This window comes from Simochromis diagramma, unplaced genomic scaffold (genome assembly GCF_900408965.1).
Source record: "Simochromis diagramma unplaced genomic scaffold, fSimDia1.1 OVJJ01000085.1, whole genome shotgun sequence".
NCBI lineage: Eukaryota > Metazoa > Chordata > Actinopteri > Cichliformes > Cichlidae > Simochromis > Simochromis diagramma.
Window position 1 is genome coordinate 301,972 of NW_024387315.1, and position 26,090 is coordinate 328,061.

Genomic DNA, 26,090 nt, shown 5'->3' on the forward strand with positions numbered 1-26,090 from the left:
TGAGAGTGGTGGAGAAACGGCCACGCCTGTGATCTGACGTGACGCTAACTGAGTGCAGACCGTCAGCCCGTTCTTGTGGGTCACATGACAGGCCAGCCTTCCCGACTGAGCTGAAACACGTCCCATAACCATGGTAAGCACTTTACCGAATACCGACTTTAGTGCAACGTTGTGCATTCCGAAATTTGCCTGTGTGAAGTTTTGACCGCTGGAAAAACTCATTTTGACTGTGTAACGTGATTTGATCTAAAGTCAGCTGCGTGAATGGTCCTTTGGCCTAGCTCGGCGTTTGACAGCAGCTAGCTAAGCTAACTAGCAGCCGACTGAAGCTATCGAGCAACTAGATGCAACATTTGTTTGTCTTTGAAACACTCATCGTGCTCCTCTATACAGTATGATATTTGCAAACAAAGGCTGCGGTACACATCAACATTTCTGACGCAAATTAAATAAGACTGTACAGTTAGGTTTTTGTTAGCGTCGTCTTTCGCTTTGCTGTGTCATATTTTAATATAAGCATCTAAATGTTGCCTCCGACTTAGAGTAACCGAACACGGAACATACACACGGAAGCATGTCGTGTGAGATTGTGCAGGTGAGCTCAAACACCTGTAGCAGCTTCGTTTGGTCTGATGGACATTCAGTCGTTTCTGTAAAACTTTTTTCTTCAATTCACGGACGATCCTGCCATTAAACCTCATTAGTAGATACAGCCGTCGTGACTTCAAACATGCAAACAAATCTGACTCGATGTGTTTTGGATTTAGACATGGAAACAACAACTCGGGAGTCTGCTGAACTCCTCAGACTGCTCCGTTTTTTCCTTTCTCTTTTCTGGCGTTATAGACCATCAGACAAGTCAAACCTGAGTTCTTGCTTTTTATGCTGTGTTGCATGAAGAAAATCCTGCTAGATCAATCAAGGAGTGCTATAACTTGTATTTCCATCCTCTGTTGCAGCCAGCAACACAGCAGTCACCCCAGGATGAACAGGAGAAGCTTCTGGATGAAGCTGTGCAAGCTGTCAAGGTCCAGTCGTTCCAGATGAAGCGATGCCTGGTAGGAGCATTTCAGTTTATAGGACTATCATCTTGATTGTGATGTGCTTTTTAAACCACTGGTTCTTCCTAAGGATACTCCTGGACTTTTATGGCCTTTTTGATTAAAAGGAATACTACAATAATATGAATAATCAATAGAGATGGCTAATATAACCTCAAAATTCTGTTATGATATTTAAAGAGACTGTGCAGTAATCATATTTCTTACACTGTGGGGAAAAAGGATGAACTAAATTTTATTGATGTAAGTAAATGAGGGGCATTTTCCTTTTCATAATGATGTCTCAAAGATGAATTCAAGGTCCGTTCAGGCTGTTCAGCGTGTTATACATGAAGTGTTTCTTGAATCACGAATGTGTTTTGGATGTGATATGTAATGTATTTGTGGCCTGCAGGACAAAAACAAGTTGATGGACGCCTTGAAGCATGCCTCCAACATGTTGGGTGAACTAAGGACCTCCATGCTTTCTCCAAAGAGCTACTACGAGCTCTGTATCCTTTACATGTGCTGATTAGACATTTATGTCTCATCTAAACAGGCTGACTGTATAACAGATGCTACTAGCCAGTCGTTACATGTCACAGTTTATAACTTTATGATGTTTGAGGTGGGGTTGTCATATTGTCATTCATTTGCCTTCATGTTAATGTTAATCATATTTGAAGGCAAATGAAGCAGCAAGCAGGCGGGAGATATTCACTTGAAAAGGACAAGGAGAATAAGCGCTGCCTAGTATTTTACTGCATGGTCACATTGATTTGGGGAGAAAACTTCAGACACTGGGCCAGAAGTTGAAACAGCATGGACGGTATGCTTGCATTACAACAATATCTTGTTTAATAAATGAGAGCTGAATGAAGGCAGTGCAAACTGATGTTTGAAAGTGCAGAGCTGGCTGCCTTCTAAAGTCAAACACTCTGACCAGGTTGCCATTGGAGATCTCATCCAAAATAGTCTTAGTTGAACAACTGTTGGAAAAAAGGCAGAACTACTGCACTCATTTAATTCATCCCCGTTTTTAGTTCTACTGATGCTTCCTTTGAGGATTTGTTGGAGTAGGACTTGGTGTAAACTGTAGGCTTATAGAGCCGTAATGTAAAATTGAAAGAACACTTAATGCTTAGGTGGCCTGACAGTATTGCGCCTGAACACACTGTGTGCAGATTGAAAGTGAAGCCACTACATTATAAACATGCTGCAAGGAACTGTATTGTTGAATGTGTATGCTTTGTGGCGTGTGTGCATTGGTCCCTAACACTGTCTGCAGATATGGCCATCTCTGATGAACTCCACTACTTAGAGGTTTATCTGACCGACGAGTTTGCCAAGGGACGTAAGGTGGCAGATCTGTATGAGCTGGTCCAGTATGCGGGCAACATCATCCCCAGACTGTGAGTATCAACCAACCTGAACTTCTGTCAAATGTGGAGCATTAGTGGCGTCAGTTCAGCGCTGTCTTCCTTTTACCCAGTAGAGAGGCGACATTAACATTTCAGCCATACAAATTAAGTGCTAAAAAACACGTGTTTGGTCTGAAAAGGTTGCAAATGTGCATCGGTAAGGCCAATGTCTCCATGTTATCTGCTTTTTGTTTGAACTGATATTTTCCTCCTAGGGCTATTTTATTATGGTGATATTATTTCAACTCTAGGCCCCTGTCCCAGGTTTCTACCTGCATTTGTGGATATAGCTCAGACCATACACAAGCAAATGTGGGCTGGTCCTTGTGTATCTGTGTCCAAATATTTAGACATTTGGATGCAGAGGCAGTGTTTCAGAATTAAATATTTCGATCTGTTGATGTAATGTTAATATGGATTCTGGTTGTGATGTGTGGATTTTTACCCCTCGGCCGTAAGAGGCTGATGGGACTGTTGTTGTCAGCATGGCAGGTGAGTAGGTGCGTGGGCGGACAGCGCGAACATCTAAGTTTGTGAATGCGATAACTGGAGAATGAGGTCACGTAGGAGCTTCACATTGATACCATAGCTGACTCTGCTATGAGTCTCGGACGAGTTTCATTCCTGGTGATTTTGACCTCGTGGTCAGAATTAAGTTTCATGAAAATCCTCTCAAAATCTTGTGAATGTGATAACTTGAACAAGGCGACATAGAAATTGCAAATTGATAACATAAGTGTCTCTACTAGGAGAGTGAGGGTTAGCAGTGGTGGTCGCCAGTAAATGTGCAAAAGTTACTTTTACACATTTGTGAGTAGTCGCATTGGTGTAGGTGAAATGTGATGAATCCACATTTGTGACCTTGTGAGACTGTTGTCTGTTTATAATAACTTTATTCTCTGAAGTTGTGGAGACGTCTGTCTAATGAAGTCTTTTGTTTCCTCCCGTCTCCCCAGTTATCTGCTAATTACAGTGGGTGTGGTATATGTTCGGTCCTTCCCGCAGTCTCGCAAGGACATTCTGAAGGACCTTGTTGAGATGTGCCGTGGTGTCCAGCACCCACTCAGGGGCCTCTTCCTCAGAAATTACTTGTTGCAGTGTACTCGCAACATACTACCAGATGATGGAGAGCAGTCAGAGTAAGTAAGCTGAGCTTTTCCCCTCTGTGTGCACCCACAACTATCACAGTAGTTGTGGGGTTTTTTTCCTTTCCAATATTTCAATTACAAAGGAGTGTTTGCAACCGATGTTGCAATCTCTTTGCTACACTATACTATTTGCCTGTCTGCCTTTACATTCATATGAACTTCAATGACATCCCATTCTTAATCCATAGAGTTTGCAGCTGTATATAAAAGCTTTGACTATTCTTGGAAGGCTTTCCACAAAATTTAGGAGTGTTCTATGGACTTTTTAACCATTCTTACAGAATGGCATTTGTGAGGTCAGACACGAATAAGGCCTGGTTCACAGTCTCTGCTCGAACTCATCCCAAAGACAATCTATCAGGTTAAGGTCAGGACTCTGTGCAGGGCAGTCAAATTCTTATGCACCATATTTGCTCCTCCATGTCTTTATGGACCTTGCTTTTTGCACTGGTGTGCAGTCATGTTGGAACAGGAAGGGGCCAACTGTTCCCACAAAGTAAATGGTAAATGGCCTGTATTTGTACAGCGCTTTACTAGTCCCTAAGGACCCCAAAGCGCGTTACACAACCAGCCATCCACCCATTCACACACTGGTGATGGCAGCTGCATTGTAGCCACAGCCACCCTGGGGCGCACTGACAGAGGCGTGGCTGCCGGACACTGGCGCCACCGGGCCCTCTGACCACCACCAGTAGGCAACGGGTGAAGCGTCTTGCCCAAGAACACAACGACCGAGACTGTGACTGGGGCTCGAACCGGCAACCATCCGATTACAAGGCGAACTCCCAACTCTTGAGCCACAATCTCCCCACAAGTTGGGAGTATAAAATTGTCCAAAATGTCTTGGTATACTGAAGGAGTAAGAACTAAGTAAGAACCATTCACTAGAACTAAGGGGCCAGGCCCAGCTCCTGAATTTCACCCCCCCACACCTTAATCCCCCCTGCATCTGATGCTTTGCATAGTGATGTAAGGCTTGGGCATAGAAACCCATTACATGAAGCTCTCTACGCACTGTTCTTGAGCCAGTCTGAAGGCCATTTGAATTTTGGAGGTCTATAGCGATTGAGTCTGCAGAAAGTTTGCAACCTTCACACAGAGCCTTGTAGGTTTGTGTTTACTTGTGTTATCTTTCTCTAATATTAACATTTGTTTGATAATTTGAAACATTTAAGAATGACAAACGTATAAAAACAAGTAGGAAATCAGGAAGGAGCCACATCTTTGTATGTCTGCTGTATTTTTTTTTAATGCTAGTATTTTGTTGGGTACCCCAGCTGTTTAATACATTGGTAATGTTATAAGGCACTTCCTATTAGAAGTCATGATAGATCTGTGAAGTTATTTTAACCAGGCCTGCAACGCTTTTTCAGAATCTTTATTCCATATTTAGTGGTGAAGAAATTTCTAGTAGTTGGGGTTATGTATAAGTGACATAATGATCATGACAAGTGAACCGAACAGAGAAGGTAACGTCAGACTCACAGGAGGAAGATGACTCTGAAGATCAAAGGTACTTTATAATAATGGCTTTTTAAAACATATAGATGTTAATTATCTCTGTATGTGTGATGATGTTCCTTCATTCAGATTGCCCCATAGGGTACATAGAGACACGTATACATGCTTACACTGTGGTCATTATTGTAAGCAGGGATGGGAATTGATAAGAATTTGGTGATTCTGATTCTATTATCGATATCACTTTGAGAGTCACCACCATCCTAAGCAGCATATGAAAGACATTCATGCAAATTATTTACATGCTGAGTGGCCAGATGTTTATGGGTTTTGGAGGTGTCTCTCCTCTTGTTGTGATCAGGTCATTACTCCAAAAAAGTAAAGTAAAAAACATTATTACACAGAACGCCTTTCTTAAAAGTAATGCATTACATTACTTAATTTCTCCCTGGAGAAAGACATTCGTTATGCTGCTTTTTACATTGCTTTCAGGTTACTCTGTTTACTGACCTAAATTACTGGATTGGATATCGGAGAGAAATAAAAAATGTAACCCGATCCATTAAATATCACAAAAGCACCTCAGAAAACTTGCGACACCGCGTAACTCGGCTCATAACTGTAGCACGTCGGAGCAGTATGGTCACGTGATAGAGCGGCTGTGTGTATTTGTAGCCTCGCTACCAAACCAGCATTTCATCTCTGACAGAGTGATCCCAGAGAGAAGTAAAGCAAGTGTGTAAGTTCATCCCTGAATGTTTGTAAAGCATTCCCACGTTAAGCTTAACAAACGATATATGGAGCGACTGCCTCTCTCTCTCTCCTGCTGCTACTTCAATCATGAAACTGATCAATGATCAGCTGATCGGCTTTTCTCTTGTTTGTTTTTGGCCCACTTTGCACCAGAAAGAGGAAACCAGCGGCTGAACAACAGCAGCACGTTTAAGCTTGATCAGCTGTTGTTAGATTGTATTTAATATTACTTTCTACACCAGGATCTTTTTCTACAGCTGACGGCTGTAACTGTGCAGGGGCGGATCTAGCAAAGTTTAGCCAGGGGGGCCGATAGGGCATGAACAGGGAAAAGGGGGCACAAAGACATACTTTTCTTTCTTATTCTCATTTAAAATGTCCAGCTTTTAATAAATAATTATCTGAATCTTACACCCAAAGTTTTCACCTGATGTAAAATGTATAGAAGTCCATTACTGTATATAGTAACTGTTAAGTCTAATACACCCTAGTAAGCTATAGTACTTTTTCCTTTGGGAAGGTACCATCTGTGCAGTCTGCAGTTCTGTTGAAGAAAGATGTTGAATCCTATTTAATATTTCTTGAAAAATAATTGATTTCTGTGGATTTTTTTTTTCCACACTGCATCAAATTAAAGTTGATTACGTCGATTAAGCATCATGAGGTGGAGGGTGAGGGGTGGTTCCCTATTTTTTTTTTTTTTTTGCTGGGAGTTTGCAGCCCTATTAGTTAGGTTGCTTAATATTTCTGCTAAGTACTCTTTAAAACACCAGAACAGGGAGGATGGTGCAGGTTTAAGTTTATTAGATTGATCAGTTTTACTGAACTATGAAATATTTTGGTTGCAGTGTATTTTTTACATACAATATAACAGAATAGCTTTAGTGTTGTTGTTTATTTAAACTTGAGTGTAAACTTATACAAAATGCAGCAAGATATTAGAAAATCAGTTTTATTGATTAAAAAACTATCGGATTCATATCTGTATCGGCTGATATCCAAATTTATGATATCGGTATTGGACATAAAGTGGTATCGTACCAACTCTAGTAAAGACCAATCATTACGAGGCGTGTGGGACTAAGGCTGCAGCCCCACATGCCAACACAAATCTCCAAAGAACACACGTGATCTTTTCTTAATATTTGGGTATGAGTACAAAGATGAAAGAGACTAAATAGAATTTATTAACATTTAGGTGATGTAATGTAGATGTGATCTGTGAAAATCAGGGACACTCCCTCTGCACTGGACTTTTCTATTCAGGGATATTAAGCAGGATTTTTCATATAATAAATTATTAAGTCCACTGTTTGGATTAAAAAACGCGTCACTGTTCATGGTGTTATATTGGTGTTTTAATAGTTGATACTGGAAATTTAGAAATCACCAGAGGGGAAGGAGAACTCTAGTCCTGCAATCTTCTGCATCCCTCTTGTTAAACTGCAGCTTTTACTCCACAGGGGAACAGAGGAGATGACCGGTGACATCAATGACTCCATCGACTTTGTCCTTCTAAACTTTGCGGAGATGAACAAGTTGTGGGTTCGAATGCAGCATCAGGGTCACAGCCGAGACCGAGAGAAGAGAGAAAAGGAGCGACAAGAACTGAGGATTCTGGTGGGCACCAATCTAGTTCGGCTCAGCCAACTGGAGGGTGTCAATGTGGAGAAATACAAACAGGTGTGTCTTTGTGTTTTTGCTGATCTGTGCAGTGGGGACTGGTCTCAGCACAGAAATCGATTTGTTGCTGTCATCTTAGAAAGAGGAGAGCTGCTGGTTCTCTGGTGTGTTCAACACTGATCACGACTTTCAGAAATGTGCGAGTGATGTTTGATTATCTGTGTTTACTTATGTTATAGTGATAGGGTTGTTATCAACTCAAGTAACGTTATGTTGACATTACCTGACTTCCTGTGTCTTTTCTGCATGTACTGGAAGTCCCAGAGATGTGATATAATATATGACTACACATTGCTTTATTTTCACCAAAATAAACTATGGCCACTGTTGTGGCTTTATTGTGTGGTAATGGTTTGACACACGCATTAGGGCTGAGTTATGTGCTCCAGTGAGTGATCGTCCTATTGGCCTCCTGTGAGCGATAGCATCACCACTGTGGGGGGTGGTAGAGGAGGCTAACACATGTGTGGCCCAAAAGCAATACAAAGATTCAGTGTTATTATGCACATCTGATTAAACTATGCTGGACGTCTGTGTTTAGTGTCAAAGTGGTCATCCCGTATTATCCTTTTATCCATTCCAGGATGCTTTTGGATGAAACGTGTATGTTTTTGGTCTTTCACAGCTGCAAACCCCACTCCTCACTTTGAGTTTTCACAAAGCAGGATAGCACTTTGGAAGTAATGATACTCCAGAAACAAGTACAGCACAATGTCGTATCCTTGAGCATTGATGATTCTTTTGACATTGAATTGTAATGTTTCAGCGTCGTGTTTGCTGCATTTGACATGTATTTATATCGTACATACTTACATACATACTGTTGTTGTATTTATGATAATTTGTTCAGTCAAACCATTTTTCTCGTGCCTTTTTCTCTCCACAGATTGTTCTTCCTGGAGTCCTGGAGCAGGTTGTGAACTGCAGGGATTCACTGGCTCAGGAATATCTTATGGAATGCATCATTCAGGTACCTTATGTGAAAATTCTCGAGTCTCATTTACAACTAATCCAGCAGACCGGACTTTACTTGCTGTTTGTACCTTAGTTTATAACACTGGGTTTAGGGAATAGTAGGGATGACCAGAAATCATGCACTGTTACTAAAAACAAACAAACACTGTACCATGTTAAAGGAAAACAAATGGGGGATTGGTCACATGTAAGCAGATTTGTTCCACCCGCCGTGTTCCCCAATAAGCCAACATTATTTGAAAAATTCACATTCAAATGGCCTTTATTTCAGTCATCCTGGTTGTTTCAAATATATGACGTGCAGTCAGTCATTCAGGCCTTAACTAACATAATCTCGTCTCCGAAGGTTTTCCCAGACGAGTTCCACCTTCAAACACTGAATCCTTTCCTGCGTTCCTGTGCTGAGCTACATCAACACGTAAATGTCAAGAACATCATCATCGCCCTCATTGACAGGTATGGTTTTATTTGCTGGAGTGTAGCAGAGCTACCCAGTGAGCAAACTGCAATTTAGTGCTTTTTGAGACTGGTTGACTGACAGTACCAGTTACAGTTAGCCATATATTACTTTATTCTATACATTTTAAAAACATTAGTTTGTATTTAAATATTTGTATCTTAATCATAGTCAATTTAGAGTTCTCATTCAACCCAACACTTATGTCTTGTTAGGTTGTCGGAGGAAATTGGCACAGGGAGCTAACCAGAAGCTTCTAGCCAGTGCTAACCTTCACCACTGTGCTGCTCCATAAGCATGTTTTTTACTCTGGTCCCCAAGCTTAAACCTTTAACTGCAACATGAGGTTTCCAGCATTTTGTTCTTCCTGTTTAAACTAATGATGATTTGCTCATAATAATGCTTGTTCAGCAGTGAACAGTACAAACCTTTTAAAACCCTGATGCACAGCTGAGCTCAAGGACTTACTGTTTATGGAGATGTTATTAAGCCAGCTTCTGATTTGTGTTTCAGACTTGCTCTGTTTGCTCATCGAGAAGATGGCCCAGGGATCCCTGCTGAAATCAAACTGTTTGACATCTTCTCTCAGCAGGTGGCCACTGTAATTCAGGTACGTTTCCTTAAATTCAACAAGGTTTGACATAGGGGTAGGCAATATATACTTGATGTATCGCGAGTTTTTCCATGTATGATGATTAAAATGCCTTTATCATAACCATCGAGTATAGGTTGCTGAGGAAATATTAAGCTGTCTGCACGTAATTCACTGTAAGTTTTTGGTTTTCTCCCACACGCAGAGAATGCATCATTTATCCCCCCCCCATCCCAATCGGAACATTTTCTGCGGCACATTTTTGGCACATTGCGCTGAGCGAGAGTGTTTATATACTATCAGATAGGGAAAAATATGGCGATAGTGGGAGTTGCAGACTTGCTGTCATTTGGATTTCCAAGGAGGATGTCGAACAAAATGCAGTAATTTGCAAAATATGACATAAAACTGTTGCTGCAAAAGGTAGCAGTACCACAAATGTATTCCGCCAGCTGAAAAGTCATCCCCTGCAAAATTACGAATGTTTTAAACTGCGCGTGTGAACATCTCCCCACACACCAAAGAAAAGTTTAAATTAACCAGCAGCTGTGATACGAACTACAACAGCTGTCCGCCAGAGAAACGGGGAAAACGGCACATGTGAGTCTGATTGCATGTTACTGTTTAACATGCAGTATATTTGTGGTGTTCGACACTTGCAGTGTAGGAAGATCTCTGCTTTCAGACAATGTGCCATTGGCTTGGTTATGTGAAGTCGAGTGAGTTCGTGGCTTCCATGTTTGTTTAGGCACATTTTACAAAATTATGTAACAGATGTTTTAATTGTTTGTTGTTTTCGCTGTGTTTGCTGGTCGTAGAAATGGTTTATATGAGCTTTTAGCTGAGATTTGGAGGTTCAGTGGATACCACACATGCTGATATTGACATAAAAAACCTGACTTCACAGAGGCTTAAGCTGCAACTCACCCGCGGTGCCGGGGGAGCTGGGGCGCAAGACCTGTCATGCTATATCTAGAGTGTATCACAATATAGACAAAACATTGTATTTGCCCTAGTTTGACCAAAGTAGATGACAGAGTTACTTTATTGAATGCAAAAGGTTTTTGGGAGAGAGCTATCCTTAACCATACGAGTGTGAGCACATTAAAAGCACATAATATTATTATGGAGCCACATTTAAAGTCTAACAGAGATGGTATATCATATTAGGATCTTAGGAAACTAGCAATCATAATTTATTTGTTACAGGACAACAGTAGAGTCAAAGGCGGAGCCTCTCAAACTAGGTAGAGCACTAGAGTAAGTGTAACTAACAATGGGACTACTGCTCCCTTCTGTTGTCTACTCTTTCAGTCTCGCCAGGACATGCCATCAGAGGATATTGTATCGCTTCAGGTCTCTCTCATCAATTTGGCCATGAAATGCTACCCTGAACGTGTAGATTATGTAGACAAAGTCCTGGAGAGTACTGTGGAGATCTTCAACAAGCTCAACCTGGAACAGTAAGTCTCTGGCCCCCTGATGAACTCCTGAGTGAGCCGTGTGATGTCATGAAATCATAGAGCTGTGTTTAATAAAAGCTGCAGAATGCATTCATTCTTATAACATAAATTTGCATATTGAGATGTGTTATTAGTATTATTGAGGAAACTAGAAACTTGGTTGCTTTCATGAGTTGTGCAGATGAAAGGTTTTACATCTCAGGACATAATAATCATCTTAACATTTGGCAAATACACCGTCAGATGCACAAAAGCACATGACATATTATACAGTGTCATTATTTATTTAACAAGATGGTAAGTCAGTGAAGCGGTACAGTCCAGGCTTCCTGCTTCCATGGGCATTAAGTAGCCGCCAGGTCCTGATTATCACATGCACTGTATTCTTTTAAGATTTTTACCTTACAATAGAAAGCGCCCTGAGGCAACTTTTGTTGTGATATGTCATTTTTAAATAAAACTGAATTAAAAATGGTGCTTGGTTGACTGATCATCAGTTAAATGTGAGCCCCTCTGGTTGTTTGTAGGTGTGTCAGTAGTGAGTCAGCTGTGTGTTAACGCACTCTGAAGTACCATGTTACAATAATCACATTACATATGTGGCATGCTAACACTAAGCTAGCAAAGAAGTCGACGTGATTTTTTTAATGTTGTGCCGACCGCAGACCAGCAGACCCTTCAGCAGGTAGCAGTCAGGCTGCATTTCTACCTGTTCGTGTTTCTAATGTAGAGTCACCAATTTGTTTGGCCCTTTGGTCGGTTTTCAACTTTGCTTTGTGTTAAATAGCTGAAATCTAGGAGAAAGATCAAATGTGTCCTCATTAGTATAGATTTGTGTTGATGTGGGACTGCAGCCTAGAGTCAAAAGCAATGTAACAGTTACTGTAATTAATTAGGCAAAGTACTGGATTACTTTGAAGTAATGAGTAATACATTGCTTTCTTGAGAAACAACTGCAACACTGGTGTTGCAAAGCAGGAACAACATCAGCAGTGATCTGAGGGAAGCAGCCCTTTAATCTGGGTCAGGCTAGAAGACCATTTCCAATCAATCTGAACTCTGTGCAGTGAGAAAGATTATTCACAAATGGAAAACATCCAAGACAGCCCCGTCCAAGAGCGTGTTGTCCCACAAAATCGACCCAAGAGCCTCCCTGACTCTGGAGGCCTCAGTAAGCATGTTAAAGGTCAAAGTGCAAAACAGAGGTTACAAGTATGCCTGATTTGGAAATGTTGCCATTTTCCAAACAAAATGTCTTCTCTCTAAAAAGAGTTTGAGAGTGTGACTTCATTTTGCAAAGTTGCAACTGAACAAAGTCCTTTAGACAGATGAGAGCAAAGATGTTTGGAGAAGAACAAACACAGCATGTCAGCAGAAACATCTCTAAGCATATGCTTACTTTTATGTGTGTCCTCACTCAGTTTCTCAACTTTAATCATTTCCACAAACTTGATCTTTGAGCGCATACTGATCCCCCCTGAAGGTATGAGGGTTTTTTTGTCCCTTGGAACTGTAAACCTGAGTCGGCTTCTTTTAATCCTGCAGGGAAAAACATTTTCAGTCTCCTTTCTTCTCCCTCCTCTAGCATAGCAACCAGCAGTGCGGTGTCAAAGGAACTTACCAGGCTGTTGAAGATCCCGGTGGATACCTACAATGATGTGCTGATGGTCCTGCAGCTCAAACACTTCCCACCACTCTTTGAATACTTCGACTATGAGTCCCGCAAGAACATGAGTTGCTATGTGCTGAGCAACACATTGGACTACAACACCACCATTCTGGCACAAGAGCAGGTTATTAATCTAACAGCTGTAGATTTGTATTTAAACTGACAGAGCATCAGACAAAACACCCCCCTAGCAACATTTTACATAAGAAAGGATGTGTGGTTTTCATAGATACAGTTTTTGTAATTAATTTTTTACACATTTAAATATCGTCTTGATGCATCTCAATCATCCAGGAACGTAAATCTCCAAAAGTTGGTTCTGTTCATCTGGACGTAGCGTTTTGTGGGAGAAACGTTTCGTCATCATCAGGTGACGTCTTCAGTCTCAGCTGACTGCAGGTTTCAACCCTATAAACAGGACATTTGCATAATGACTGAAACCAGCCCACTGAAGGAACAATGGGCTGAGAGGTCAGTTCCTTAATCTTAATTATGCAAATTCTCATGACCATTGATCAACAATCACTGACCAAAGACCACTGATCAATGGCCATGAGTCCCATTCACAGAGAGTTGGGGAATGGCTGCAATCACAGCATTGTAAGATGGCGAACGAACACACCGCGTCTCTGTGGTTTTTAAACACCAAAACACACTGCACCAAAACTTGGTCCACCCCAAGGATCGGGTCCCCGACACAAACAGAGTAACATAGTGTACGCTGGTAAGTGCAGGAGGATTGGCAGGATTTATACATCGGGGAAACCAAACAACCTCTGGCTAAGAGGATGGCACAACACAGAAGAGCCACCTCGTCAGGCCAGGACTCTGCAGGCTATTTACACCTACAGGCCAGTGGACAGTCTTTCAATGATGAGGATGTAACATCCTGGACAGGGAGGAACGCTGGTTTGAGGGCCGAGTCAAGGAGACCATTTACGTGAAAAGGGAAAGACCATCTCTGAATCAAGGAGGGGGCCTTTGGGTACATCTGTCACCATCTTACATGCTGTGATTGCAGCCATTCCCCAACTCTCTGTGAATGGTACTCATGGCCATTGATCAGTGGTCATGAGAATTTGCATAATTATGATGAAGGAACTGACCTCCCAGCCCATTGTTCCTTCAGTGGGCTGGTTTCAGTCATTATGCAAATGTTCTGTTTATAAGATTGAAACCTGCAGTCAGCTGAGACTGAAGACGTCACCTGATGATGACGAAACGTTTCTCCTACAAAACGCTACGTCCAGATGAACAGAACCAACTTTTTGCAGACACATTTATATAGTTTCCCAACAACTTTGCAAATAGGCTTGTAAAAGTTGACAAAAACCCCAAACTACAGTCAACGTAGAGAAGCCCTCACCGACAGATGAAAAAGTGATGTTAACAGAAAACGTATGTAGGCTGTTTGACCACAGTCACAGTCTCTTGCTGAATGCACGCTGGTTATGTATGGCTGAAGTATCATCTGTACTTTGTGATACAACTTGTCATATTTGCTTAGATTAGTGAGAAATCTGTATAAAAGTCGCTGTTTTTTCATTTTTGTTTTAGTAGTTTCATGTGAAAGTATTCTTCAAGGTTTTTGTGCAGACATCTAACCTGGTTACACAGTTTGTAAATAGTATCGGTTTAATGTTGTACCCTTTGTTCCTCTAGGTGGACGCCATCTTGAACTTGGTGTCCACACTGATACAGGACCAGCCAGACCAACCGACTGATGATCCAGACCCAGAGGACTTTGCAGAGGAGCAGAGCCTTGTGGGTCGTTTCATCCATCTGCTCCATTCTGAAGATCCTGATCAGCAGTATCTTGTAGGTGTTTGCGTTAACATTGTGTCTTTCTACGTTCTCAGTCATCAAGGTTGTGGTAGTCTTGAGTGCTTGAAAACAAGGCAACTAGACATTTGTACAGGCAAGGCCAACAACGTGCCATGGGCTCCTCTGTGTCCCCCACTGTAGCTAAGCTTATCATGGAGGAAGGGGCTGAGAGGGACGGCACTGAGCCACAGGTTCAGGTATGCGGGTGACATTCACTGATTTACCAGGGAGGATATCAGGGTTACCATTCCTGGACTGTGCTTTGCTCGTTAAGGAGGCTGTAAGCCTCAACATTGAAGTTTACAGGAAGCCGACACAGACTCCCAGAAGCCTACGCTTTGACTTACCAGACCCTCTGCAGGGCTCGCAAAATCGCCCCGCCCGTCGGGTTATCATATAGCCCGACGGGCGGGGCTGAGATAGATTTTGTTCACCCGACCGGAGATATTGCTAGCTCCAGGACGTCGGGCAAGCGATTTTGCGAGCCCTGCTCTGGAAGACGAGCGTGGAGTCATCAGGATCCTGCAACGTCAGGCAGAAATGTATCTTCTGAAGCAGAAAGGAAAGAAGAGGAAGAGTCATGTGTGTTTAAAAAAACAAACAAAAAACCATCTTAGATTAGTGGTTCTCCCAACTGGACCTAAATGAAATCAGCTGCACACTCACGTGTATCTCTACATCTAAAGGTCACTCAGGATTCCAATGTTCACATTTTGGACCAAGAAGACAGGTGGTTTGCTAAAATTAGATCATCTGTGTCCACTGTGAACCATCTTCATTGAATAGAGGCGTAGCCTATGACACGAAGTATCAGCCACTTACTGTGCAGTCTGACATCCTTCCAGCCACTTCAGGTGACCTCAGTAGCTCCACTGATGGTGGGGTGACAGTGTCCTACACCGGTTTCACCCTTAACACCCAGTGATGACCTAAGAATGTTTTTTGGATCATGTGATGACTCGCATGATTAATAGTGGATCAATAACTCTCAGGAACCAATCCAAGGTTTAAATTAACCGGGTGCACTTGCCTCAGCGGCTACGTCGCCCTTACTCCAGTGGTGAGAATGAGGAGCTGGGTGCACTGGTTGCCACAGAGCGGTGTGCTCAGCCCGACGTTATTCACTGTATTTGCTCAAAACTGTTCACTAACACAGTCGTGAAGCTGTATTTATTTTTGTTTTACTAGTTTTATGTTGAAGTATTTAAGTTTTGTTTGATATTGTTTGGGTCTAATATTGGAACAATGATGAGACTCACTGTAGAGAGGAGATCCAACACCCGAACACCAGCAAGACCGAGGAGGTCATTGTGCGTTGGTGGAGGTCCAGGCAGTGTGGACGTCATCTTCCTGGATCTCCACATAATATCTTACCTGTTGTTTCTATTCTTGATTGTGTGTATATGTGAATGTAATGTTATGTGTGTGAAGACATAATGACAATAAAGGATTCTTATTCTTCTTCACTCCACCTTTTGTTTTCAGAATTAAAGAAGCCTCGTGGAAATGTATCTGAAGTTGTAGAAGTCCAGTTGTCTTCTTTTCAAGCATTTGAGACGAACCCGAAGAGTCTTAATTGTGCACATTATGCATTAGAGTCCTGCAGGTGGTGTCCTTTAAGTTGCTGCTAGAGATTCTGAGAATAGTGCTGCAGTGCTTCCTTTGTCCCCACCTTATCTAGTTCTTGGGAAAATTCCAGCAGTTTGTACTTCTGTGAGTGTTTTTGCTGAGACCAGTGGTTTTCACTTAACTTTGTTCTTGTTTGCTTCAGATTCTTAATACAGCACGCAAACACTTTGGAGCTGGTGGAAACCAAAGGATTCGTTACACATTGCCTCCCCTTGTGTTTGCTGCCTACCAGCTAGCCTTTCGATACAAGGAAAACTCCTCAACCGTGAGCAAATGTTATTTTTCATCACAAAGCACATAATGCATTTTCTTTTATGTCCTGTTATGAAATCATACCAATTTCTTTTCCTCTTAGGATGACAAATGGGAAAAGAAGTGCCAGAAGATTTTTTCTTTTGCCCACCAGACAATCAGTGCACTCATTAAGGCTGAGCTCGCCGAGCTGCCTCTTCGACTCTTCCTGCAGGGGGCGCTGGCTGCAGGGGAGATTGGCTTTGAAAACCACGAGACTGTAGCGTATGAGTTCATGTCACAGGTAGAATGTTTGATAATATTGTCATGCCTTTAAATAGTTTATATACATACATGTGTACACACTACCCGTCAAAGTTTTAGATACCTGAGTTTTTCCAGTTTTTTATTGAAAATTCTGCAGTTTAATGTCTCATTGCACTCTGAAATGAAAGCAGTTGGACTGAAAAAAGAAATCATTGAATCAATTTAGAGACCAAAATGTATTCTAACCCTTTGACCCAAAGTAGCCACCTTTGGTGTCTGAAAACACCCGTGGCACTCTTTCTACAATAGAAATCAAATATTGTTCAGAAGTTCTTCCCATATCTGTTGCAGAAGTTCCCATAAATGAGGCACTGGTAGTTGCTTTGCTTTCACTCTTCTGTCCAGTTCATCCCAAACCAGCTTGATGCGGTTTAAGTCTGGAGACTGTGACTTGTGTTTTGGGTCATTATCTTGCTGTAGGATGAACCCCTGACCAGCTAGTCATATACCAGAGGCTATTGCATGGGCCTGCAGAATGCTGTTCTGTCCTGAGTGCCTTTGATGGTGAAGGAAACTGTACTCACTGACTTTCTTTGAAATTGCTGCAGAATAGTTTTAAATGTTGAACCCATGTTCTGTTCCCTGGAAAAGGCCTTTTGGATAATTCTCAAATGTGCAGAATTTTTCAGTTTTGGCTAACCTTACCTTTCTTTAACCTCTGGCAGTTCACCACTTACCCTTGTACCATTTGAAGCTATTCACTGAACTTGAACGACTTGAACTTCAATAAATAATTGGAAAAATTGGGGTGCTCTAAAACTTTTGAGTGTATAACCAAAAACATAACTTTATTTTGTTGTATTTTAAAACCATTAGACCGCTACAGTCCTCTTTCTGTCATTGGGTGGTGTTGTTCCATCCCCTCAACCTTTTCATCTCTTCTCTTGGTTCTCCATACTTTGTCCATATTAGGCATTCTCTCTCTATGAGGATGAGATCAGTGACTCCAAAGCTCAGCTGGCAGCCATCACCTTGATTATTGGCACTTTTGAGCGAATGCGATGCTTCAGCGAGGAAAACCACGAGCCCCTGAGGACTCAGTGTGCACTGGCTGCGTCCAAGCTGCTGAAGAAGCCTGACCAGTGCAGAGCTGTCAGCATCTGTGCCCATCTCTTCTGGTCAGGTCGCAGCACTGACAAAAATGGTGAAGAGGTGTGTTGGAATTAGGCTTTTTTCCCCACACACTAACATAAAGTTGTTGAAGATGGTTATAGTAAAATCATGTGCATGCAGATGAGTGACGTTCTAAAAACTGACATTTAAATGGAATCATCAGTGTGTCGTGTAGGACTTTGTTCTAGAGGAGGAAGAAGGCTAAACAGTCACTGTATTAAACCCCAAAAGATTAGTTATGGAATCAAATAGATGGAAGGATCAGCAAGTTCAGTTTTACGGGACACAGTGCGCTTTAACACACTATATAATGCTGTTAATGCTATTGTGCACTTTAGTCTTTTTGCACATCTCTAAATGCTCCCTGCTCATTTTACACATTTAGATCCGTGATGGTAAGCGGGTGATGGAGTGTCTAAAGAAAGCCTTGAAGATTGCCAACCAGTGCATGGATCCATCACTGCAAGTTCAGCTTTTCATTGAAATCCTCAACAGATACGTCTGCTTCTATGAGAGGGAAAACGATGCGGTAAGACAAAAAAAATGTTTGTGCTAACCAGTAACTGGTCATTTTGCCAGAGAGAATAATTTCTTCATTTGCCTCAAACCAACCACTCAAGTTAAAGTGTTGATTAACAGTTAGGTCCAGTGTTCCCGCTAAGCACTGCTGGCGCGTCTCTGCGCACAGAAAATCTGCGTTGCGCACAAAAAAAAAATCTAACCTGAATTGAAATTAAAATTAATACTTTAACAGTTTAGTCAGTGAGTGGCTGGCTGCTCCTGTATGGGGTTAGAACGATGCCACCGTATCCCATAGTCCAGCCAATGATGCGATTCACATTCGTATATACGCAGCTAATCAACGTCGACAGGCTCTGACAGCGTCCTTATGTGCTGACACCGGTGTTTTAGCAAAGCGGCTGATGTGGAGTGAAGCCACGTTAATGACAACGTGTACAACCATTGGAGATGTGAGCAGGACAGACGGAACAACTGACGGGAAAAGTGTGGACTTTATACCAGTTTTTAAATTGTGTTGATCGGCCGCGTAAAACCAGAGTTATGATAAAAATATTTGTAATGTTTGGTTTTCTTCCTGAATACTGTCGTTGTTTATATTTACTGCGGGAAGAAACGGTAAAAACGGCGTTTTATAAGGAAAACGCTCAAAAGCCTGTGAGCAAAAACCCCACCCTTTCCTATTGGTGGAAAAATGTACCATGTGGACCAATCAAAGAATGATATGGCAACATGGCATCTAGTTGTTTAGGAAGGAGGAAGTTTTAGGAGTGACGGCGTGTTTGAGATGTGAGAGATTTGCAACGTTTAGCACAAATCTTGTGTAGTTAGTGTGTAGTTAGTGTGTAGTGTAGTCAGTAGTGTTGTTGTGTGTGTCAGAACAATGAGGCGCCTGCTGAGTGTTACAGGTGTTACAGCAGTGATACATCTGCTGCTGTCAGGCCTGCAGGTATCAGGCTGTTGTTCTCCTTCATCTCATAGTGGACAGAAATTATGTTTTGGAGTGGCACAAATAATTTGTGTGGCATCAGATTTGATGCAGAACAGCTGATTGTTCTGTAAATAGTTTGAAATGTTTATGTAAAAAAAACAAAAAAAAAACGCCTTGGCTGCATTTTAGGTAAACTGCTGCAAAAACTTAACTCAGTTACTTTTTTGAAGAAGTAACTATATAATTAATTGCCCAGCATTGGTCATTATTTACTGTATTTTGCAGACAGAGTTACAGACTCTCTCCCAGACCACAGACTCAGAATACAAGTCAGAGCTTTATAAAAACAAATTCATTAAAAAAAAGTTGTTTTCAAAATTGGAGTTCAAGTTATTTTTCCTTCCAATAGTGTTAACATGCTGCACAGGTCAATGACTAGATTTTTTAACATTTTCGTTGTAAGTGGGCTAAAGCAGTTAATTTAAAGTAGTCTAACATAAATGCTGTAATTTGATTATTTTAATAAACATGTAGCTTGGATGGATTGGATGCTGGCGTGACCACAGTGCACACGTCTGCTGTTGCTCACAGTGGTCCAAGGGACGCTCAGTTTGTGTGTTCGCTCAGACACGTGAAACATTAGAGGGAACATTGGTTAGGTCTATAAATGTTTGGACAATGATACGGTTTAATAATGTTCGCTCTGTGCACAACAACCGTAGATTTTAATAATCAAAATTACTAAAACAGTGTAATTATCCAGAAGCTTATAGACCTAATTCTCTATTGTCTTACAAAGCTGCAAACAGCAGTAGGAGGGCTTGTGCGCCCTGTTGCATGTCCAAGCATACAGGGAGTGCAGAATTATTAGGCAAATGAGTATTTTGTCCACATCATCCTCTTCATGCATGTTGTCTTACTCCAAGCTGTATAGGCTCGAAAGCCTACTACCAATTAAGCATATTAGGTGATGTGCATCTCTGTAATGAGAAGGGGTGTGGTCTAATGACATCAACACCCTATATCAGGTGTGCATAATTATTAGGCAACGTCCTTTCCTTTGGCAAAATGGGTCAAAAGAAGGACTTGACAGGCTCAGAAAAGTCAAAAATAGTGAGATATCTTGCAGAGGGATGCAGCAGTCTCAAAATTGCAAAGCTTCTGAAGCGTGATCATCGAACAATCAAGCGTTTCATTCAAAATAGTCAACAGGGTCGCAAGAAGCGTGTGGAAAAACCAAGGCGCAAAATAACTGCCCATGAACTGAGAAAAGTCAAGCGTGCAGCTGCCAAGATGCCACTTGCCACCAGTTTGGCCATATTTCAGAGCTGCAACATCACTGGAGTGCCCAAAAGCACAAGGTGTGCAATACTCAGAGACATGGCCAAGGTAAGAAAGGCTGAAAGACGACCACCACTGAACAAGACACACAAGCTGAAACGTCAAGACTGGGCCAAGAAATATCTCAAGACTGGTTTTTCTAAGGTTTTATGGACTGATGAAATGAGAGTGAGTCTTGATGGGCCAGATGGATGGGCCCGTGGCTGGATTGGTAAAGGGCAGAGAGCTCCAGTCCCACTCAGACGCCAGCAAGGTGGAGGTGGAGTACTGGTTTGGGCTGGTATCATCAAAGATGAGCTTGTGGGGCCTTTTCGGGTTGAGGATGGAGTCAAGCTCAACTCCCAGTCCTACTCCCAGTTTCTGGAAGACACCTTCTTCAAGCAGTGGTACAGGAAGAAGTCTGCATCCTTCAAGAAAAACATGATTTTCATGCAGGACAATGCTCCATCACATGCGTCCAAGTACTCCACAGCGTGGCTGGCAAGAAAGGGTATAAAAGAAGAAAAACTAATGACATGGCCTCCTTGTTCACCTGATCTGAACCCCATTGAGAACCTGTGGTCCATCATCAAATGTGAGATTTACAAGGAGGGAAAACAGTACACCTCTCTGAACAGTGTCTGGGAGGCTGTGGTTGCTGCTGCACGCAATGTTGATGGTGAACAGATCAAAACACTGACAGAATCCATGGATGGCAGGCTTTTGAGTGTCCTTGCAAAGAAAGGTGGCTATATTGGTCGCTGATTTGTTTTTGTTTTGTTTTTGAATGTCAGAAATGTATATTTGTGAATGTGGAGATGTTATATTGGTTTCACTGGTAAAAATAAATAATTGAAATGGGTATATATTTGTTTTTTGTTAAGTTGCCTAATAATTATGCACAGTAATAGTCACCTGCACACACAGATATCCCCCTAAAATAGCTAAAACTAAAAACAAACTAAAAACTACTTCCAAAAACATTCAGCTTTGATATTAATGAGTTTTTTGGGTTCATTGAGAACATGGTTGTTGTTCAATAATAAAATTATTCCTCAAAAATACAACTTGCCTAATAATTCTGCACTCCCTGTACCGTTGTCAAGTTGAACTACGGCTTGGGCGTGGTGTGGGTGAGCAGTTATCCGGTCTGGGATGTTGATTGGTGTTATTATTTACCCACTGAATATACTACCTTTGCCGACTAGGTGGTGATGGAAATTACCTACTTACTACAAGTCACCCTAATGCATATCATGCACGGATCCACCAACTGAAATGTTATTTGCATGGGATGATGATTATCATCTACTGCTGGTTATCTGTTGCCACTAGGTGGCATTGTGTCACTTAATATTAGATCCTGACTACAGTTGTTTTCATGCTGGCCACACACCCCCTGTCATGGAGTTTGATGTCACATCACCTAGGGCCAGTGTTGGTCAAGTTTACTTTACTGATTACTTATTTTCAAAAGTAATTAATTACTTAGTTACTTAGTTACTTTTTAAAAACACGATTTACAACCTGAATAGGTGATAAAGCGATAGATCTTTCAGCCCAATTCTACTTTTTCTGCATAATCCATCATACAAAATGTAATCAAATGGAAAAGTATCTTTTTTTAACTTGTTTTATTAGTTTTAATCTTTTAACTTTATGCATCAAGCAAAAATGTAATTATCTGCACCATTCTCTGACTGGAAGAAATTAGTTTAACATTTAAACCTATTTTCTGCACATTCCAGCACATAAAATAAAATATTTTGTGTGTTTACACTCAGTCTTTCAAATAGATGCAAGTAAAACACAGCAGAAAATAAATAAAGCCAAAGACTCAGCGGTCCTGTTGCTCTATTTTCACCTGTAAAGCAGGAGTGGGGTAGGCGGAGGGTTACCCTGGTGCAGGTGTGCCACGGTCAGTGGAAGAATCCGCGAGTTTCTCTGTGAGTTTCCCATTACGTCGTAGCTACTCGGTGCTTGTTTGGAAGTTTAGGGGTTTTTTTTCGCTGTAAAAAGAAGTTTTCTTCCCACGCACAGCGGACACTAATGTTTTTGTCACTTTTTATGGAATCAAACTCAAAGTAAGGTCAGTACTTCCACGCTTTAAACGCTGCAGCTCATACTCTCTCCCACAATCGATATATGATCCATTGTTGATCTGCACACAGCTGTTGTCACGAACGGCGCACTCGCTTACGTCACTGTCGTGAGACATTCTCGCAAAAAATCACGGTTTTAGTAACGCAGTAACGCAGCGTTCCTACAGGAAAGTAACGGTAATCTAATTACCGTTTTTGCAATAGTAATCCCTTACTTTACTCGTTACTTGAAAAAAGTAATCAGATTACAGCCCATCTCTGCCTAGGGCTGTTCGATATAACGATATAAAAACGTCTATTGTTTGTTTCGTGGTGTCGCAAAATAAACTGTTTACAGCAATATTTTTCATTGTTCTGATATCACTGTAGTGGCTGTATGAATTCCTTAAAGTTCTCTCTTTCTCTTATATTTTATATATAACACCACTACAGACGGACAAGCGCCTGTTTTTATGCGTTGTCGTTAGCAAGAACGACGGTAAAACCATCGCGTGTCCGCTTGTTCCACATAAACCTTTCACAATAAAGCTCAAGATCCTGTTGAGACTTCAAAATAAACTGAATAACGTGAACGAGTATGCAGTGTTTACCGATGAGAAGCAGAAAAGAGCCGCCAGGTGCTAAAAAATAAACCTTAGACTCAAACGTTAGAGCAGGCTTTTCCCCGCAGCACGCCGTGTAATAAATACTCACAAAGAAAACGGCGCCGTTACAACTTATGTCTAAAAATGTATCGTTTCATGCATCGGTTACAACACTCGACTCCAGCTACACGACGCGCAGCTGGAAACACTTCACGCAAGTCGAGCTGCCCGAGATTCACAGAATTTACATAAAATGTTAAATGTTTGTGATTTATATCGTTATCGGACGATAGAATTTTTATATCAGGAGATGAGGTTTTGGTCATATCGCACAGCCCTAACGTCACCTGTCGCACCACCTTATTTGTGGCACTGTGGGTGATCGAGCACTTCTCTCCTTCGTTTTTTCCCCTTTCCCTTTATGGTCATGTTTCACTGTGCTGAAGAATGACCTGTTGTCTTAATGAGTGTATTGAATCCTTGTGCTACACTCAAAAAGGTGCTTTGTGAGGTGACCTTGAAGCGCTTTGGCTAGTCTGCTGAGGAAGAGCTTCTTGTGAAGCCAGGATGTGTAGATGTGCTTTTTAGACTCAGGTTGGTTCGCACAGGTTTGTATATGATTTTGAAAATGAACTTCTGCCACATTCTTAACAGCATCTTGAATCTGGGCAGTTATTTTTAAAGTTATTTACTTAAATGTGAAGCAAGCCCCAACTTTAATTTCAGTGGTCACAAAAAATTTTTTTTTAAAAATGTAAAGAGCCAGTTAAGGTAACTCAGGCATCTGACAAGGACGCCTCCTGGGTGAGGTGTTCCGGGCATGTCCCACCAGGAGGAGGCCCCGGGGCAGACCCAGGACACGCTGGAGAGACTATATCTCTCAGCTGGCCTGGGAACGCCTTGGTGTTCCCCTGGACAAGCTGGAGGAGGTGGCTGGGGAGAGGGAGCTCTGGGCTTCTCTACTTAGGCTGCTGCCCCCGCGACCCGACCCCAGATAAGCGGAACAAGATGGATGGATGGACACTTAAAAAATGGCATATATATAGTGGCTGTTGATTGGTTGTCAGGACTCCTTGAGCCCTCCTCCCTGTGTAGCCTCTTCCCTCCTCGGACCAGGCCCGTTTTTATTAGTGTTTGGTGGGATTGTTTCCGTGACCAACCCTGGCATCCATGTCGGAGCTGGAGTGAGGCTTAGCCATCAAATTGAAAATGTGTCACTTTTTTACAGTCGCCTTTGTGTAAAACTCAGATTGTTGTTTGGATTTGAACAGTTGCTCTTATCTATTCCAACTGACCCACAGAGCATGTACATGAATACTTTGGTATGAGTGAATGTTGTCCACCCAATAATATTAGAATGTAAACAGGAACCCTTGTGCTGTTCCTCCTCTTCCTCCCATCCAGGTGACAGTCCAGGTGTTAAACCAGCTGATCCAAAAGATCAGGGAAGACCTTCCCAACCTGGAAGCTAGTGAAGAGACGGAGCAGATCAACAAACACTTCCACAATACACTGGAGCATCTTCGTCTGCAGAGGGAATCCCCTGAATCTGAGGGCCCTGCCTACGAGGGCCTGGTCCTTTAAAGCTAATGTAGGTTGGAAAATATAAAGTCCCTTTTAGATGTTCCACTATATTAAGAGTAGACGACCGCACACTATCACACGAATAAAGAAGTTGTGTTAAAGGCCAGGAATAGAAATAAACATTAAGAGCTGAAAGAACTCCTTTCGGTCCTTCATTTAGTTGTTGATGTCTCTTCATCATTCCTCCTTGCTATCCATCCTTGCATGTGTAAAGCAATGCTGCACGTAACTTTAGTGTGCAAGTCTTTTATTTACCATTCCTTTATAAGGCCACAATTAACCAGTTTGTCTGTATCCTGCACTATGTTAATGTTGATGGAGGACTTGCTAACTGTGTCATCATGCCTTCAGTTGTTGATATCTGTCCATATTGAGAAGCGAATGTAATAGCCAAGTGTATAAAAACTACAGAAAATCTCAAAGTTGTAGTTGTCTTGCAGCGGGTTTGCATACGGCCTGGTTTCCTGAACATGAATAATCAATAACTCTGCTGTTCTTTAGGTTGGCTTTGTGGCAACTTTAAACAGATTGTGCCAAACCAAACTGAAGACCAGATGACCGTGCGATCTTTGGCCGTCACACTTCAGCGTTCTTCTTTTTGCCACATCGTGCTCGTCATTCTCTCTTTAGGCTCCTTATAGTGTCTCATTTGAAGTCAGGACTTCTCACCACTGGATTGACCTGGTCAAAACTGTGGTGTGTTTGCATGCTTTAGTGTGCTTGGCATCAGAGGGCCAGTGTTTAGTTCACTCTCTATGGATCTCACTAATTACACTCTGTTTTTTGTTCTTCCCCATGATATTTTTTGATAACAACCATGTCCTTTTGGATGAACATGTTAAGGAGGTGCAGCAGTTCCTCAGGATTGTATGTTGGCCGACTTGTCAGTGTACAAAGGTGCAGAAGCTTTGTGTCGTTTTCCACAACATTTATTGATTTCTCTTTCTTGCTTATCAATGTTGATTTGTTGGAGTCGGCATTGAACTGTTACTTTTTTGCTTTTAAATATGTGTTTAAATGCACTTGTAAATCAGATAAATAAAAATACAGATTAAGTAGAAATGATCATTGTCTCTGAAATAAAATTGACATTAACAGTACTTGAACGTTACTTATTTTACACACAGTATTTCCTGAGTGTGATTAGACTCTGCTGTGCTGTTGTATGTTGCTGAAGGATTATTTGGTTGTGGGTCAAACTTTGATTCAACGTTTGAAATGGAATAATATCAGTAACAATTGCATTAAGATAGACATATAAACA

At 41.7% G+C, this 26,090-nt stretch overlaps 1 protein-coding gene across 2 annotated transcripts; it reads left to right on the top strand.

The window, feature by feature from the left end:
- Positions 1–25,926, top strand: vps35 (VPS35 retromer complex component). 2 transcript variants are annotated; one of them, XM_040005125.1, is made up of 18 exons: positions 1–133; positions 960–1,058; positions 1,456–1,552; positions 2,329–2,452; positions 3,418–3,600; positions 7,287–7,506; positions 8,393–8,476; positions 8,828–8,937; positions 9,452–9,548; positions 10,845–10,993; positions 12,579–12,786; positions 14,325–14,480; positions 16,258–16,380; positions 16,471–16,650; positions 17,586–17,825; positions 18,172–18,315; positions 24,647–24,833; positions 25,328–25,926. In XM_040005125.1, exons 1-17 carry the CDS (start codon positions 131–133, stop codon positions 24,824–24,826), a joined length of 2,397 nt encoding a protein of 798 aa, XP_039861059.1. In that variant the 5' UTR covers positions 1–130; the 3' UTR covers positions 24,827–24,833; positions 25,328–25,926. The 2 variants fall into 2 exon arrangements, with proteins under 2 accessions (XP_039861059.1, XP_039861058.1); XM_040005124.1 differs by having other exon boundaries at positions 24,647–25,926.
- Positions 25,927–26,090: the final 164 nt, after the last annotated feature.